At 38.7% G+C, this 17,961-nt stretch overlaps 1 gene segment (V, D, J or C); it reads left to right on the forward strand.

Moving 5' to 3' along the window:
* Positions 1-14,884: 14,884 nt before the first annotated feature.
* Positions 14,885-15,588, forward strand: LOC127546366 (immunoglobulin kappa variable 1-6-like). The segment is given in 2 exon segments: positions 14,885-15,017; positions 15,194-15,588. Coding segments are annotated over 2 exon segments (444 nt in total).
* The last annotated feature ends 2,373 nt before the right edge of the window (positions 15,589-17,961 follow it).

Here is a 17,961-nt window from a genome sequence, read left to right on the forward strand (position 1 = left end):
GCTTTTCATAATGTTCTCTATCTCTTGTTTGCTTATAATTTTTGCCCTTTTTCCACAGATCTGACACATAAAAAATAGTTTATTGCACTTCTAATTTGTTTATGGAATCATCCTTTATGTTGAAATCCTGTACTTATTTAGACCTATTGTCAGTATATGTTGTAAAATGGTGGGCTTTGTCTAGTTTCTGCTGTACTATTTTCTAGTTTTCCCAGAAGTTTTCTTAACAGTGAGTTTGGGGGTTTCTCAAACAGTAGATTAGTATAGTCATTGATTACTGTGTCTTGTTCCACCTATTCCACTGATCCATCACTCTACTTCTTAGCCACTACCAAAAAGTGATGATGATTTCTGCTTTACAATGTAGTGTTAGATATGGTACAGCTAGACAATCTTGCTTTGAATTTTCTTGAATACTTTCCTTGTTATTCTTGACTTTTTATTTTTCCAGATGAGTTTTTGGTTAATATTTTTCTAACACTATAAAGTATTTTTTGATAATTTGATTCAGATGGCACTGAATAAAATTAATTAATTAAATAATAATAAATTAATTAATAGTAAATTAATTTATCTAGAATTGTCTCTTTCCTTATATTAGCTCAGCCTATCCATGAACAACTGATAATTTCCCATTTATTTGGATCTGACTTTATTTGTGTCAAAGTGTCTTGTAATTATAAAGTTCCTGGGTTTTTCTTGTCCTGTAGACTACCAAGTATTTCTATACTGTCTATAATCAATTTAAATGGAATTTCTTTTTCTATATATTGCTGATGGACTTTGTTGGTAATATATAGAAAGCCAATAATTTATATAGGTTTATTTTATATCCTGCAACATTGCTAAAATTACTGATTACTTTTTAAATTGTTCTCTAGGATTCTCTAAGCATACCATCATATATGCAATGAATGATATAGTGATACTAACAGAATTTTCTAATTCTTTCAATTTCTTTTTCTTTTCTTATTGCTAAAGTTAACACTTTTAGTATTATATTGAATAATACTGGTGATAATGGACATCCTTGCTTCACCCTGGGAAGACTTCTGGTTTATGCCCATTACAATGAGAGACTTTCAAGATAAACAACAACAAAAATTTTTTAAATGATTTATTACAAGGGCAACTCCCAACAGACAAGATAGCAGTAGAGGAGTGCTAAGTACAAACTTCAAAACACAAGATTAAATAGAGCCTAAACACAGAAGGCCCAGTCCCACCTAACTTTTTCTCCTATTGTCTGGGGGAATCCAGGTTTACACTCTAAACTTGGAAATCTATGCCAGAGACAAAAGGATACTAGTAAATAAGAAACTCGATTTAAATTTCACTAGAGATATGTTCTGTTATATAAGCAGATATTCTTGGATGAGAGAATTTTATTATCTGAATTTCCAAAATCATGATTGTCTTTAAAAGAATTACTTAAATGCTAATTAAGAGCTGGGTGCCAGAGACCATGCTCTTGAAGATATGCCAAGAGACCATGTCCTTGAACACTGCCAGAGGCCATGTCCTTGGACGCAGGAGACAAAGAGCTAAGAAGAGCAGCAAACACCCTAAATTCCTGAGATTAGATAATGTGTGTCCCAAGAAATCGGTCATCTCCGCCCAAGATCTAGATAACAGTATAATCTAGGATTTCTGCCACACCTATGGTCCGACATTCTTCTCATTGTAACCCCCCACTCAGAAATCCTATTTAATTAAACTCTCTTCATTCATTAAACAGAGACATTCACCATCTTAAATCTTGAGTTGCCTCTCTGTCTCATCGATCCTGTTCCCAAACACGGCGTGTTTTACAGACTGTTGTCTTACAGAGCCTTTGCTCCTCCTCGGCCCCGGTTCCCTTCGATGACCCACTGTGGATGTCCTGCCGGACAGGACAACTGGCGCCCAAAGGTGGGGCTCTAAGTGGACCTCGGCCCGACATCGCCCCCGAGCATTCCGCGAGAGAATTCACGGTCTCTACGGAACCCCTTAAGGGTAGAGGTAAGTTTTCGCAATTGTCGGTACTATGGGATCGCATTTATCTAAAGAACAAATATTCCTTAAAGATCTTAAAGGAAATCTTAAGGAAAGAGGCATAAAAGTAAAAAAGAAGGACCTTATAAAATTCTTTATATACATAGATAAGGTCCGTCCTTGGTTTATTGTAAATGGCCCTGAAATACACCCCGGGAAATGGCAGAAGGTTGGCCGAGACCTAAAACAAGAAGGGCCGAACGTTGTAAATGTTTTCCCCCTCTGGGCATCAATTAATGAAGTCATTGAAGGAGCCTCTAACAACGGCAAGGTTCGGCAATTACCCCCGGGTCCTCAGATAACTTGGGAAGACGCTGAGGGAAATACGGGCACTGTCCGCCCTTACATAGTTCCTAATCTACCTATTAACCTATGGGGAAGAGATATTCTCTCACAAATGGGTATTATTATGTGCAGCCCCAATTCTGTAGTCACAAGACAAATGCTAAGCCAGGGTTTTCTCCCTCAACAAGGATTAGGGAAAAATAACCAAGGTATCAATCAGCCTTTACAAGTACAGCCGTACCCTGGCCGTGCTGGCCTTGGTTTTCAGAACCATTTTTTATAAGGGCCACTGGTCCGCCCAGCCTGCAGGTGGACAAGATCAAAACACTCCAGTCTGGTTTGACCAGTGGCCCCTTTCCAAAGAAAATATGTTGCGCCGTCCATAGATCCTTTTCGCTTGAAATACCCCAAACCTGCCACTAGACCTTAACCCTAATTTCATTTAGGTACCCCAAAGCTAGACCTCAACATTTGGTTCCCTGACTAAACAAACACCGGAAGCTAGATAATTTGGCGATCAAACTGGACCCCGACCTTTTCGGGGCACACTCAGAACCAATCTGGGTTTTGAGCTGTTCAAGCAGTATTCTTCCGGGAAGAATCTGCGTTCTTTCTTTGGTCTTACTCTATCTCTAAAGGTAGTAGGGAGAATATGCTTTGCTTGAAGAAACTCCCTCTGTCCAAATCCTTTAGAGAGAGAAAGGCCCTTCCTTTGCATCTCAATGCATTTCTAATCTTTTTTTTTTTCTGTCACCAGATAGTCCTGCTCTCCAGCAGGAACTGTTGAGACACGAGAGGAAGTGTCTCTTTAACACCACCCCAGACCAAAGAGTGGTCATGTGGCCGTTCTGGGGACCTTACCCTTCTCGGGGGTCCCAGGCCAGCGCTCTCTTTGCTCTGTTCTGGGGAGATAGCCAGAGAAACGTAAGAGGAGCTGTGTTTGAGCCCTTCTCCCACGCCACTGTTAAATGCAATGGAGTCTCTAATGGTCAGGCTGTAGCCACGAGGAGAAAGGTCACTGAATTGGGGTGAGTTTAGAGAATGTCTCTGCCCACGGCAGCTACTCCCTGGACAGGGGTAAGGGTCTTCCCTTCAGGTTTTGCTCTCCAGCAAGATTTTGGGGCTTAGATGAGCTGCCCCGCCTTCAAGTTCCAGTGTGGAATCGCCAGAGGAGCCCTCGCCATTCAAGACGCACTGCGCTGGGTAAGATGGCATCTCTTCCTCCCCCACCCTCGTTCTGGCCTTTTCTCCCCCTTCTTCCATGGAGTGGGGAGTGTAGAACTCGAGGCCTGGTTCGGACCTCTCCCATGTGGCTTGGCAACCTGCCATTTAAATGCTCCTATCCTGCCCCCTCCTTGGGGTTACTGTACAGTGGGGAGATTGGGCACTCAATCTAAATCTTCTCAAATCTCCGGAAAGGTTGTCACCAACTTTTAAAATAGAAGTTTGCTAGCAATTTGGACAAGTGGGCCGCGCCCCTTCCAGACCTTTACCTGGCTCTTAAAGCCGCAGCTTATAGCCCTCAGGACGTGTGCTCGTCCTATACATTTAAACGGGACTCAGTTTCCCTGATTTGGTCATCCTGCGTCTGTAGAAGCCTCAGAATTATGCTTTCGCATGCTCACAAGGCTGTCTACAAAGATGGGATTTTAAACTGCTCTCGGTCTTTTTCTTAGCTTCAGGGCACTACTTAAAACTTTCTTAGCTGCTTATGGAGAGATAATCTAGGTAAGCCAGGCTAGGTCTGTCTGTCTCACACTTTCCTACCTAACCCTACAGGTGGGAACTCTTTTGCTCCTAATTTTCTTAGTCCTAAAACCTTTTGCTCTTAGCACACTTGGTTCTATTCTTTTCTGGATTGGCATTCTATGTCCCTGCCAACAAAGGGTTTTTTCCTGCACTCCAACCCTGGCCAGGTCGCAGCTTCAAGAAAGACCTTTGGAATGATGGCTGGGGAATAAAATTTCAGATCAAGGCAAATTACATTCTTTGGAAGATGGCTTTTTATTTCTTTTCTCCCCTCATTCCTTGACTGCAGCAAGAAATGAGTTAATGAGAGAAACTGAAGCCATTTAAAAATTCGGTGAATACCTTTAGGAAAGAAATCTGTCTTTCCCATGTGCTTTTCTATGTTCTCTAGAGTTGTTGCCTGTTTTCCCTCCCCCATTTGAGATGCTGAGGGACTAAGATGGGATAGTTTACCTTCCTACTTAGATGGTGTGTTTTCTAGAGGTATTGGGTAATTTGTAACTGAGTTATGCCTTAAAATTTGTCATCTCTGATGGGCAATAAGTTATATGAAGTTTGGTTCAGTTACTTGTGAACTTCAAGATCTGTGTAATGTTAAATTTAAAACTGTCTACTTAGATAAGAAAGATAGCTGTATAAGCTGTAAACCCTTTACTGTGATTCTTGAACTAGATTTTATCTGAAGTCCTAGATTAATGATAACTGATGTAGAAGATAAAATCCTTTGGGACTGCAGCTAATATTTGCTGGGAGTTTTGAGTTCAGGTGTGATTGCATAGACCAGAAGTAGAACTGCCTTAAATAACTATTTTAATTTGTGGCCACACTATGGTTGCTGCCAAGCTTTTTACTTCCTGGGGCTAGAGTTTCTTTATCTAAAGGTTTACTTCGCCCAAGTACTTGGGGCCACTCCCACCTTGCCTTTTGAGAAAGATGACCGGCCTTTTACACTGTATGTTGATGGAAGGCAGGGCTAGGCCCCTGACTTGCGGCTCAAATGCCCGGGCTAATTTGAGCTCGCTGGGAGACTCTTGCAGTCTTGGGGGGATTTGTCGCTCATAGGACACTGTGAGGCCCTGAGTCTTAAACTCTAGGTCTCTGGACAGGTAGGCTTGGCTAGGCCTTCTAGGGTGACTGGAGTCAATTGGCGACAATTGGCGTGTTTGGGCGTTTTTGGAATTTAGATTCCGTCCAAATTCAATGGGTGTGGCCCAGTCCCAGCCAGCCCTCGAGGAGAGAAATGAGAAAAATGATCAGAGAATACCGGTAGATAGTCCCTTGGGAAACAAATTAAGTAATTGGAACAAACTGCCAAAATATAAAGGAAAAAGCAAGAAAAAGATGATAAGGTATTGCTGCTTTGTCTGGGGTGACAAAGACATTGGTGGAGGCACTATTTGGCCTAAATTTGGCTCCCTTGAAGATTGGGTGTGCCAAATACTGAATTTGTGTGTTAATAACAAAGAACCTGTTAATCCAGAGGAGGTTCTATATGCAGGACTATGGCTTTCTGGGGCTTCTATAATGTTGAGTAAGAGTCCAAGTGTAAAGGACACGAAGGAGGAAACTTTAAAGACCCAGCAATGGGACCCATTGTTATCTCTCCGTCCTCCATATTTATCCCCACCCCCAGAAGAAGCCATGGTTTTAGGAAAGGGAAGGTGAGGACTTAATCCCATCAGCTCCTCCGGGGCCCCTCAGGGCACGGGAGGATTTAATTCGATTGACCCCACCTGGACTCCAAAAAGAGTCATTCTCCTCTTTAAGGAAGGAATTAGATCAAATTCAAAGAGATATCCGAAATTATCCTTTGCCAGGAACTAAAACCCCAAGTCTTAAATTATATCCCTTAAGAGAGGTTCCTTCGGCCCAAGGAGGTATAGGATTTGTGAAAGCTCCCCTGAGCACCACAGAAGTCAGGGCCTTTAAGAAGGAAATGAGGTCCTTGATAGAAGACCCCACTGGGCTAACAGAACAGTTTGATCAATTCATTGGAATTTGTCTCCTAGGACCTAACATGCTTCCTCCCAAACAGCTTGAAGGCGTTTGCAACCACACCATACCTGTCAACCTGACGTGGCAATATGTGGCCGCTCCTGACGGCTCGTATTTTGCCTGCTCTGCTGGCCTTACTACATTTCTGGATGCCTGATCTTTTATCAAAAAACGCGATTACTGCGTTTCTGTCTTTCTCTTCCCTCATATTAATATACACCAGGCCGATGATTTCCTTGATATCTGGGAAAGAAAAAGTACTGGCAATTTCAGGACCAGAAGGGAACCCCTTACTGCATTAACCCTGACCGTCCTCCTTGGCCTAGGAGCGGTAGGAACGGGGACGGGTATAGCCTCCCTCATACAAAATGACAAACAATATTCCCAATTGAGCGCTGCTATAGATAAGGATTTACAGGAATTGCAAGCAGGACTTAAACACCTTAAAGACTCAGTAGCATCCTTAGCTGAAGTCATCCTGCAAAACAGAAGAGACTTAGACCTTCTCTTCTTACAACAAGGAGGTCTTGGTGCAGCCCTCAAGGAGGAATGCTGCTTTTATTCAGATAAACTTGGCCTTGTTGAAAACAGCCTACAAAAAGTTAGGGACAGTCTGGAAAAAAGAAAACAGGAAAGAGAAAAAAAAATGAATCCTGGCATAAGAACTGGTTCTCCACTTCCCCCTTGCTATCCACTTTTCTCCCTAGTATTCTCGGCCCTCTTGTGGGACTCCTTCTCCTCCTTTCTTTTGGCCCTTGGGCCTTTAATAAACTAACCACTTTCGTTAAATCTCAAGTAGATTCTGCGATCACAAAAAAAACACATCTTCTATCATCAGTTACGAGACCAAGACACCTTGGAACCTGAAGAGAAGATCGAAACACTCAAATTCACTGAACAGCTCCTGAAACAGACAGGGTGTCAACCATTGAGAAAATTGTTGTTCTCATGCTTTAAAAAATCTTGAATGTCTGTGTAGTCTGTGTGATATATGTTCCATGTTCTGTGTGGTTTGTCTGTTATGTTGTTGGTTGGAAAACAACGTTGCAACTGTACATAGTAAATTGGAGCTCCATGTTTGTTTGTGTGTGTCTGTGTTAAAAGTTAAAATAAGCTTGTAAGAGATAAGAATTCAGCCTCTGTGTTGCAGGCTTAGAAAATATCAAAAAGTTTGAAAAATCTTTCTCTCTCTTTCTCTGGCTGACTGCAGCAGCCTGTGAGAAAAAGGGAGAGAAAAGAAAAAAAAAAAAAGGAAAGGAAAAAAAATAGATGGAAAGGGATTTGAAAGTTCGGAAAGTTATAATATAAACAAAACTTCTCTCTGAGGGTGGGGAATCCTGGAAAAAGCCCCAAATCTGTTTTTGCTGATTTAAAAGCTTTGTTAAGTTTTAATAACAATGATTAAGGAAAATTTGCATTTCTTTAAGGAAAAGCCTACTAGAGTAAAGAGCAATAAAATTCAAGCTTAGCCTGGCCTGGGCAATAAAAAGCTCTAGAGATAAGATGCTAATCGCTGTTAGAAGAAATGTGGTAGAAGAAAAAACTTTTAAAAACAGCTGTATTACTTTGATTCAGTTTGTTACCTTCTGAAATTTGTTAACATAAGTTATACTTTAAATCCAGCTCTGCTGGACAGGTGTGGGTTTTTGGAGGTTTATTATTCACTATAGGGTTGAATCTTACAGGTTTTTGATGGGAAAAGGAAAGAGGAATGCAGGTGATTTAGGAAGGACTGATTTGCAAGGGAAATTAAAGGTTCGATTGGTATTAGAAAGGTGAAAGAAAGACTTTTGGGAGTAGGTGAAGAGGTGGGGGAAGGAGTCACCCACCCCCACTGCCTTCTGCTACTTTACCAAAGGAGAATCTGGAGGAAAGTTCTTTAAGGAGATTGTTTAAGTATGTAGTCAGAAGGAAAGAGAAAGTTGGAAATGGGTGGATTTGGGAAGAAACCTGATATTGGGAAACTGATGGGTTAAATCTTGAAAAGGATCCCCAGGTAGGAAATCGAGTGGGGAACCTGAGGGAAGTTTTTTCTAGGGGGTCAGGAGTGGGGGAAGGATGGCCATATGGAATCTTCTCCGCCCCTCACCTCCCTGAGTATGTTCCTGCTGCTTTTTTCTTAACTGATTTACAGCCAGTGCAGCAAAGTGTGATTTTTAAGGACATGCTTATTTTTAGGTTGATCGAATATTTGTTTTTCTGGTTAAAAGAAAATGGTCGTAAATGTGATCCATACTTTGGTCTGAGTATTTCTAAAAGTTTAATTGCTATGTTCTTGAATTCTTTTATGTGGAATTGGGTTTTTTGTATAAGTTTAAATTGATTGTATTGGGTCATTCTGAGGTTATTTAAAGGGCCTCTGAATATAATAGTTTTTTTTTCTTTGTCCTTTTAAAAATGTTTCTGTTATGAACAATATGCAATTTGGGATGTTTTTCTATGTATTGGGTATTTTAAAAACAAAATGATTTGTATGTATATAATGTTCACTCATGTAACATCTACCTAGATATGATAATTGTTCTAAGTTGTGAACTTGCTGAGACAAAATTGCTTTCTGTTATGACTTATAAGGATACGATAAATAATTTATCTGAAATTTGATTAATGACATCTGTTATTGGAGTTTTTGGGCTTAGAATTAATTAGTTAATGCTATTTGGGAGTTTTAAAAGCTCCACCCTGTGACAGTTACTGGGACAATTGATTGATAAGCTGTTAAAATTCGACTGCTTATGTTATATTATAGTTATGTTCTTGCATTTTTCCTTCTGTAACTGATCTCTCTCTGATCAGAGCAATGGTCAATAGAACTGTTACTGCAATTCAATTATGTCATGCTTTGCTATTTTCAGTCTGGTTATATGTAATCATTGTATCCTAAATGCTTGGGCAACTATTTTGCCTGGTCATCTGTCTGTTACTGGATATTTGTGTTTTGTTCCTTTAAGGTTTCTACATGATAAATGGACAATTAACAGGGGTCTGTAAGACTGCAGCCATTTGCTTGGCCTGTAAAGCAAACTCATTTCTTCACATAGGAAACTGCTGGCCAATCCATTTTGGCCTCCTCGTATTTTGCAACAGTTTGGTGAACTGAGTCTATCTGAGACTGATCTAATCTTTATGTGTTAGATTTGTGTTTTTGTTTTAGATTTTGGTCAAATTACAGATATTGACTTGCTTCTGGAACCTGGATCAACTTTGATCAGCTTTGATTGTCACCACGGCACACACCCACTCTGCAAGGAATGAGAGCCTCCTATCACTTCACAGCCTGAAGCAGCAGTTTTAAAATGAGATCATGGACTTGACCCTGCATCGACTGTACTTCGGACTGATATGAGGGACTTTGGGGATGGTTGATGACTGTTAAACCTTGCCTGGATCATCTATTACTGTGTGTTTAAGACTTGGGATGGGATTTGTTAAAACTGTAATTGCTGTTATGTTTGAGGGCTTTGAAGGAAATGCTACTGTATTAGTCTGTTATGTATAGGGATTTTGATTTGCTCTTGGGATTTATATGGGGAATGGTCATTTGAAAAGGGGAGGTAAAGATAGAACATTGGGGAAACTGGTATATTTTTTCAATATACCTGAAAGAATGGGAACTCTTAGCTCCTATTCACTTTGCCTTAAGCACTCTTGCCCCACCTCCTCCTCATATCCATACAAGGTCTGGTCTCAGGTATTGCTCCCCTGCATTCAGTAGATAAGCTGTGGGTGAGCCAATGACAGGATTATTGTGGCCCCATATTTCAGGGTCTCATACCCTCTGGCTGCAGGAATACCCAATGACGGGATTATTGTGGGCCCGTTTTCCAGAAGCACACCCCGGAAGTTTGATGCTGGGGTGCTGGGACGGATGCCGCCCACATAGCCTAAGACAGGGGTCCTGCCCTTTTCTGGCCTTTTAAGGTCGGATTACTTGGGTACTGAATATGGATGCCGGCCACATAGCCTAAGACAGGCCTCCCACCTATTTATAAATAAAGAAAGGGGGATATGCCAGAGACCATGTCCTTGAACACTGCCAGAGGCCATGTCCTTGGACGCAGAAGACAAAGAGCTAAGAAGAGCAGCAAACACCCTAAATTCCTGAGATTAGATAATGTGTGTCCCAAGAAATCGGTCATCTCCGCCCAAGATCTAGATAACAGTATAATCTAGGATTTCTGCCACACCTATGGTCCGACATTCTTCTCATTGTAACCCCCCACTCAGAAATCCTATTTAATTAAACTCTCTTCATTCATTAAACAGAGACATTCACCATCTTAAATCTTGAGTTGCCTCTCTGTCTCATCGATCCTGTTCCCAAACACGGCGTGTTTTACAGACTGTTGTCTTACAGAGCCTTTGCTCCTCCTCGGCCCCGGTTCCCTTCGATGACCCACTGTGGATGTCCTGCCGGACAGGACAGCTGGGGGAAAAGATGAAGGGAAATGTTCATGCAAGACAATCTTCTGTTAATCTGGGCAACCTATATTTTTGTAGGTATTCTTCCCACTTGAGTTATCAAATTTATTGGCATAAAGTTGGGCAAAGTATCTCTTAATTGCTGCTCTAATTTCCTCTTCATTGGTAAAAAGTTCTAGGAGAACAATTTTTGAGTCCCTGAGACAAAGAGAATTTTTTTCTTGCTGAGGTAATTGGGGTTAAGTGATTTGCCCAGGATCACACAGCTAGAAAGTATTAAGTGTCTGAGATCAGATTTGAACTGAGGTCCCCCTGAATTCAGGGCTGATGCTCTATCCAATGTGCCACCTAGCTATCCCAAGAGAACATTTTGAGGCAAAATATGGATGATCTACATAACATTAAATTAGCAAGATTTTGTACAAGTAAAATCAATGTAGCCAAGATTGGAAGGAAAACAGAAAACTGCGAGAAAAATTCTATAAACTATTTCTCAAATAAAGGTCTCATATGTCAAGTATATAAAGAACTTTGTCAGAGTTAGAAGAATGTGGAGGGTTCTAGAAAGGTGTCAGAGTAGGTCAGAAAACCTTTTTGACTTTCTATATTTCCAAACTCAAAAGAATTTTAAAAAATAGAAAAAAAAAGGAAATTTCTCCTCTGAAAAACAACTGGATCTGGAGAACAGATTGAGGAGAAATTGTTCAAAAATAGTCAATATTAAATCAATCGTAAATAACAATTTAAAAAAGAATCTTGACAAAATATTCCATGAAATTTTTGAACAAGAATGTCAAACAGAAATAAAAGAAAAAACTTGCATATATATTTATGTATATATCACCTGAAAAAGATCCTAGGGAGGAAGCCTACAGGAATTTTGGTCATCGTTGTTTGTTAGTTGTTGAAGAGGACCATGACATCACATAAGTAATACATGAGTGAATTACAGTGAGTGAGGTTCTCACTTTCTCCTCCAAAGTCATCTGGATCTAATGGTAAGATATAGATCAGAATGACTAGAGATGGCTCTTGGATGAAGTGAGAGACTTTATCTTTTTTATGCTAAGATCTTTAACAGGTTTCAGTCTGACTGAGTCAATGCCCAATAAATCATTGTCTAGGTAAGAAATGATGCAGAAAGTGGCCTCTTTTACCTAGTCAAAAAAAAGTTTCAAAGCACCCAAGTTAATGAGAAAATATTGGACACAACCTTAAAAAATTTGAATATCATGGAGCTACATTACAGATTATACAAGACTCAGTCACTATTACATTGACAGACCATAGACCTTAGAATGTTATATATTGTAGAGCAAAAGAATGAATAGGAGTTATGACCAAGAGTAACTTACCTAGCAAGGTAACATATAATTGTTAATGGAAAAAACAAATTTTCATTTAATGAAATGAAAGAGTATTAGTTTTTTGTAGTGAAAACTCCAGAATGTATGGGAAAATTGGACAGGGAACTTTATGTAAATTTATGAGAACTTAGAAAATTTAAGGTAAGCACAAAGGACTAATTAGAATGGATTCTATAAGGTTACATTGCTTACTTCATATACATGAAAATATTTGCAACATTGTTATCACTATTTAGGTAGTTTTAAAGAAAGGCTAGTATTGAGCTGATTGGGTGTTGTAAAAACAAATACACCTGTATAGGAAGAATTAATAAAGAGTAATCATCTCATAGAAATGAAGCCTAAAAAGAAAAACTGATACAGAAGAGGTTAGTAGTGGGGAGGGCAAGTAGTACTAAAATCTTATCCTCATTAGGAATGGGTTATGTGATATGAATATTCGTAATAATCAAAATGTTTGTTCAAAGTTTCCCCTATAATATTATTGCTGTTACAATGGACATGTGTGATGTGTGTACATATATTATACATGTGTATAATATATATACGCATAAAACACAAACACAAATTATGTATGTGCACACATATAGACACATATATGTATATGTGTATGCATACATATATGTATATATGCATGTATGTGTAAAAGTCTTCTACATTCAGGAAGAAACAAGAGGGCCAGGGGATGGGATGGTAGATAAGGGAGAGACTTTTAGTGTCAGGTTAAGAAATAGGAGGGCAAGATAGTGGGTAAGTAAAACAGAGGACTGAAGAGAGATAAGGTAAATGGAGAGAGAAGGATACTAAGGAAAAACAGGAAAGAGGAAAATATACATGTAATTGTAGCTTAAAATATGAATGGGACACATTCACCATAAAGTAGAAATGATGGCAGATTCAAAATTTGAATATAATGATAAATTGCTTTCAGGAACATTATAAAATTATTTTTAAATAACAATTTTAAAATTACATTAATTTAAAAATTATTTTGAAATTATTTTTACTGATTTACCAAAAAAAAAAAAAAAAAAAAAAAAAAGCTCATTTGGAAGAGCAGAACTTCAGAGAAGCCAGGAATAAAATAAAATATATAATCACTACTATAAGACTATAAACTATAGTATAACAAACATCATTGCTGAAGTGTAAAAAGGATCATTTCAATTATTTTAAACTAAAATTTTGTAGTTTAAATAAAATCTATGTAGACAAAAATAGAAGGACTGCAGAAAATTGAGTAAAAAATGTTCACAGTCAATCTCTCAGATCAGATGAGACTGGGTCAAAATAATGCTATGGTGTAGGAAGTTATGAGTTGATTGATTTAGAAACATGGAAAGTCTTGAATCTATGAAGGAAGATACTACCCAGCCTCTGAAAGACAGATGGAAATAAGCAAAGTATATATACATATATGTATATGACTGCATATGAATATGTATGCATATGTTTATAAATATCTATATGTAATTGTAGCCTTCTTTAGGAAAGGGGGTGAAAAAGAAAAGGAAAAAGTAAAGTAAAAAGTGCACAGCAGAGAGTAAAAAAAAAAAAAAAACTCCACAAAGAAGATAAGAAAGCATTCTGGAAAAATAGTTTTTCTTGACTTGAAAATTTATTGTTTAGATTTGAGTCTTCTATGCATTTCTGTGTAAATGGCAAGGTTTTTCTTTTATCTTTGCCATTTTGTAATTAAGTTTAAAATTTAAAAATCATTTTAAAAAATACCCCAGGGATAATCTAATTCCACGTCTTCATTTTACAGATAACTAAATTGAGGTCCACCCTATAATTCTAGATGACAAATAATATTGGTGATTAAAAAAACAAATTTATAATATAGTAATTCCCCAACTGATAATTTATCAAAATATGAATAGGCATTTTTTTAATGAAGCAATAAAAATATACATAGTCATATAAAGTAAATGCTCTAAATCACTATCGATTAAAGAAGTACAAATTAAAACAACTTTGAGTCATTAACAAATAAGGGACATAATAAATGTTGGAAGGAATGAGGAAAATTGGAACACTGATTTACTGTTGATGGAACAATAAACTGACCAATCAGTTTTGGACGGCGGTCTGGAAGTGTGCCCAAGAAGTTATAAAATTATGGAGACACTTTGAGCCAGCAATAACTCTCTTTGATATGTTTACCAGGGTAATAAGGGGAAAAGGAAAAGAAAGTTAAAATAAAATATGAACATATAGTAGCAGCTGTCTTTGTGCTGGCAAAGAACTGGAAGTTGAGGAGATACCCAACAAGTGAGTCATGGTTCAATAAGTTGTGATATATAATTTTGCTGGAATACTACTGGACTATAAGAAATGATTCCAGAAAACTATTGAAAGACTTGTTTGAAATGAAGAAGCGTGAAATGACAAGAATCAAGTGAATATTGTCCATTGTAACAGCAATAGTACTATAGGGGAAACTTTGAACAAACAATCTGAGTATTATGAATATTCATATCCACTGCAATGTCCATGAAGGAAGATGTTATCCATATGTAGAGAAAGAAATGATAAACAGAAATATTCATAGTGGGGTTTAACATGTTTAAATATAAACTTACATACATAATTTTATTTAATGGTAGTTTTCTGTACAACAAGTTAGAGAGGGAAGAAGAAAAAAATTGCTAAATGCAAAGCAAAGAACAAAAAAGTTTCCAAAAAAAAAGGAAACAGTATGAAAGGAAAATTTGTGTTGTCATATATGTTGTTATATACAGAGAAATGTTTCTTTTTTTGTTTCTTTTTGGATTAAAATTAATATGAATAAAATTTAAAAAAAGAAAAACATAATTAACAAAAATTACAATAGAACATTGATAACAAAACTAAGTGAAAAAACAGTTCATGGGGGACTTTGATCTGACTCCCCAGTATTTTGGGGAGTAGACAGGATTATACTGTCTTTTATGAGTTAAAATGATTGATAATACAGATACTAGAAAGCAAAGCTCTTAAAATCAATGTGCCTTTCCACTTCCCCCTGTTGATTTGCCTGTTTCCTCAGGGACAGCCCCAGTTGCTAGGACCCAGATAAATGCCAGCTCACGGGTGAGGTCTCTGTTCAGTAGCATCCACGGTCAGGGGAGGAGATGGGGTTCCAGGCTCAGCTCCTCTGCTCTCTGTTGCTCTGGATCTCAGGTGAGGGATTCCTCCTGCATGCATTACATTTTTTGGCCATCCCTGGAATATGTCTGGGGGAGATTGGGAGAGAGAAGGAAATTTGGGCTATTCAGTTTCCCTTATTCATTCTTAATTGACAATCCAGGACAGTGAAGTCATTGGGATCATGTTGTGTCTTTTCTTTTTGATTCCAGGTGCGAGAGGGGCCATTGTGGTGACTCAGTCTCCAGACTTTTTGTCAGTGTCTCCAGGAGAGAGGGTCACCATTAACTGTAAGACCAGCTCGGGTGTTAGTAATGAATTAAATTGGTACCAGCAGAAGAAGCCAAGGGAGGCTCCCAAGCTCCTAATTTATTATACAAACAACCTGCAAACTGGGGTCCCTGCCCGGTTCAGTGGCAGTGGCTCTGGGACAGATTTCTCCCTCACAATCAGCAGAGTGGAGGCAGAGGATGCTGCAGTCTATTACTGTCAGCATGACTATGGCTATCCCCTCACAGTGATACAGCCCAGAACAAAAACCTGCCCAGCAGCTGCTGAGGGAGGTGTCAGTGCCCCAGGGCCTTCTCCTTTCCCTCAGCTAGGATGAGGACAGTGTGTCTGGGCTGCCTTTGCGGGTGGAGGTTTCTAGGTCTCAGAGGAAGGTGCTGAGGCTATGTAAGTGCCAACCTTGATTTCTTTCCCACAATACACAATTAAATAATCAGTTCACACCCCAAACGTGGATACCCATGTCCCATACCTGACCAAGAGCCTCCTTTCCAAATCCTTAGAAATGCTCTTTGCTAGGAGACCTCCGGTACAGGGGGAATAGCTAGCACAGAAGCAGTGGATGGAGCCAGACATGTGGCCAGGAAGGCCTGAGTTCAAATCAGCCACTTCTTAGCTGTATGATGCTGGACGAGTCACTTAACCTTTGTTTTCTTTTTCTTGTCTGTAAAATGGAGATCACTATAGCAGCTGCCTTCTGGGGTGTTAGTGAGGATCAAGTAAGAAAATAATTGTGAATTGTTTAGCACTGTAGCTGTCACTCAGTAAGCACTGTAGAAATGTTAGCTATTATTATTATTATTATTATTATTATTATTATTATTATTATTATTATCATTAAGGCCTCTAGTCCTGGATCATTATCTTTGCCAAGGAGGCTGTTCTGAGATTAATTAAAAACTCGTCCTCTCTGTTCCTTCCCCGCTTTGCTCACATTTCTGGGCTTTGGTGCTGGGCTGAACAAGTCACACTCTCATCCTTGTCTCAGCCCCTCGAATACTTGCAGGCAGGTACTACAAGCCCCATGTTGGTCCTCCCCCAAGCTCAGCCTCCCTAGTCCCTCAGACAACCTTCCTGTCTCTGGGTCTCTGGCCCTTTTCGCATCCTGGCTGTCTCCCTCTTCCTGGACTCCAACCTGCCTCAGGCCATTCTCTAATGGGGCACCCAGGAGGGAAAGCCTGATTCCAAGGGAGCTCTGAACAAGCTAGAATAAGGCGAGGCTAGAACAGCTTGGGACCAAGGAGGGAGTTCCCGACCGCCTGATAGAGAAGGGATGGAGACAAAGGACAAAGACACACTTCAGGCAAGGCTACTCTGCAGATTCAGTTTATTGGACTCTGTTTATTTGTAGTTTCACTGAGGCAGAACATCAGGAGAGTGTCACAGTCTGCTAGATACTCACTGGAGTCTGAGCCTTCCAGCTGTAAAGATGCCAACTCAGCCATAGATGCCCGTGCTGAGACCCTCTTTGGTCACATCCTTCCTAAATTCACTGGTTCACCCAAACCAGTGGGGCCCTTCTCCATTTTTCTGACCATCATCAGAAAAATGATTAACATAGGATCATCCAACAGTTGTCCAATACTTCTGAGCTTAGTTTTAGAGGATGTACTTTATTCTACTCCTTCCTAAGAATTTTGTTTCCATTTATTCTTCTCTTCCATATGTCTTTTTTTTTTTACTTCTCTAAGCACCCTTAGGAAAACAAGAAATATAAGGATTGTACTGATGTAAATGGAAAGAGAAGCATCAGAACAAAATGAAATGCTTCATCCCTGCAATGACCAAGCTTGATCTGGGAGAGGAGTTGAGAAATTGGACGTTCCCTACTTTGTGTTATGTTGCATTTATTTACCACTTGGTTTCATTGAACTGTTCCCCCTCCCCACTTTTTATTTTATAGTATTTGTTAAATTCCTTTAACTATAAGTGCATGCAGAGGTATATTTATGAATTAAAGTTTAAAAAAATAAATAAATTTAAGTCAAAATAAAGTAGTATAATATAGAAGTTATGGATGGATGTACTTCTTTTTGAGAAAAAAAATCTCCATACATTTCCTCCTCTTCCTTTCCTTTGGTTTTGTTTTAAGAGTGGTGTTACTGTGTATAAGAATGGGTTGAAATTTGTTTGTGAATAAATATGACATTTAATTAAAAAAATCAACCTAAAATAATTTTCAATCAACAGAAGGAAAGAAATCCTATTATAGAATTTATAAATACCTGTATACATTTTTGGGAAACAAATAACTTCCCCCAGGCAAAACAGTTCTTAGGGGAAATTTTATATCTCTGGATGGTTATATGACTTAAATAGAGAAAGAGGAGAGCATACAACTAAAAAGATAGAAATAGAACAAATTTAGAACTTCTATTAAATGCCAAATAAGATATTCTGAAAATAAAAAGAGAGATTAAGAAAATGAAGGTAAGAAAACCATTGAACTACTAAATAAAACTGAATTGGTTAAACCTTTTGTAAATATGGCTAGAAAAAGGAAAGAAAAAACCAAATTACCAGTCACAAAAATGAAAAGGGTGAACTTACCACCAATGAAGAGAAATTAAAGCAATACTTAGGAGCTATTTTGCTTAAATGAATGCCAATTAATCTGATAACCTAAATGAAATTGATGAATTTTACAAAAATATACATTACCCAGCTTAAGGAAGAGCAAATCAAATACTCA

This window comes from Antechinus flavipes, chromosome 2 (genome assembly GCF_016432865.1).
Source record: "Antechinus flavipes isolate AdamAnt ecotype Samford, QLD, Australia chromosome 2, AdamAnt_v2, whole genome shotgun sequence".
Taxonomy (NCBI): Eukaryota; Metazoa; Chordata; class Mammalia; order Dasyuromorphia; family Dasyuridae; genus Antechinus; species Antechinus flavipes.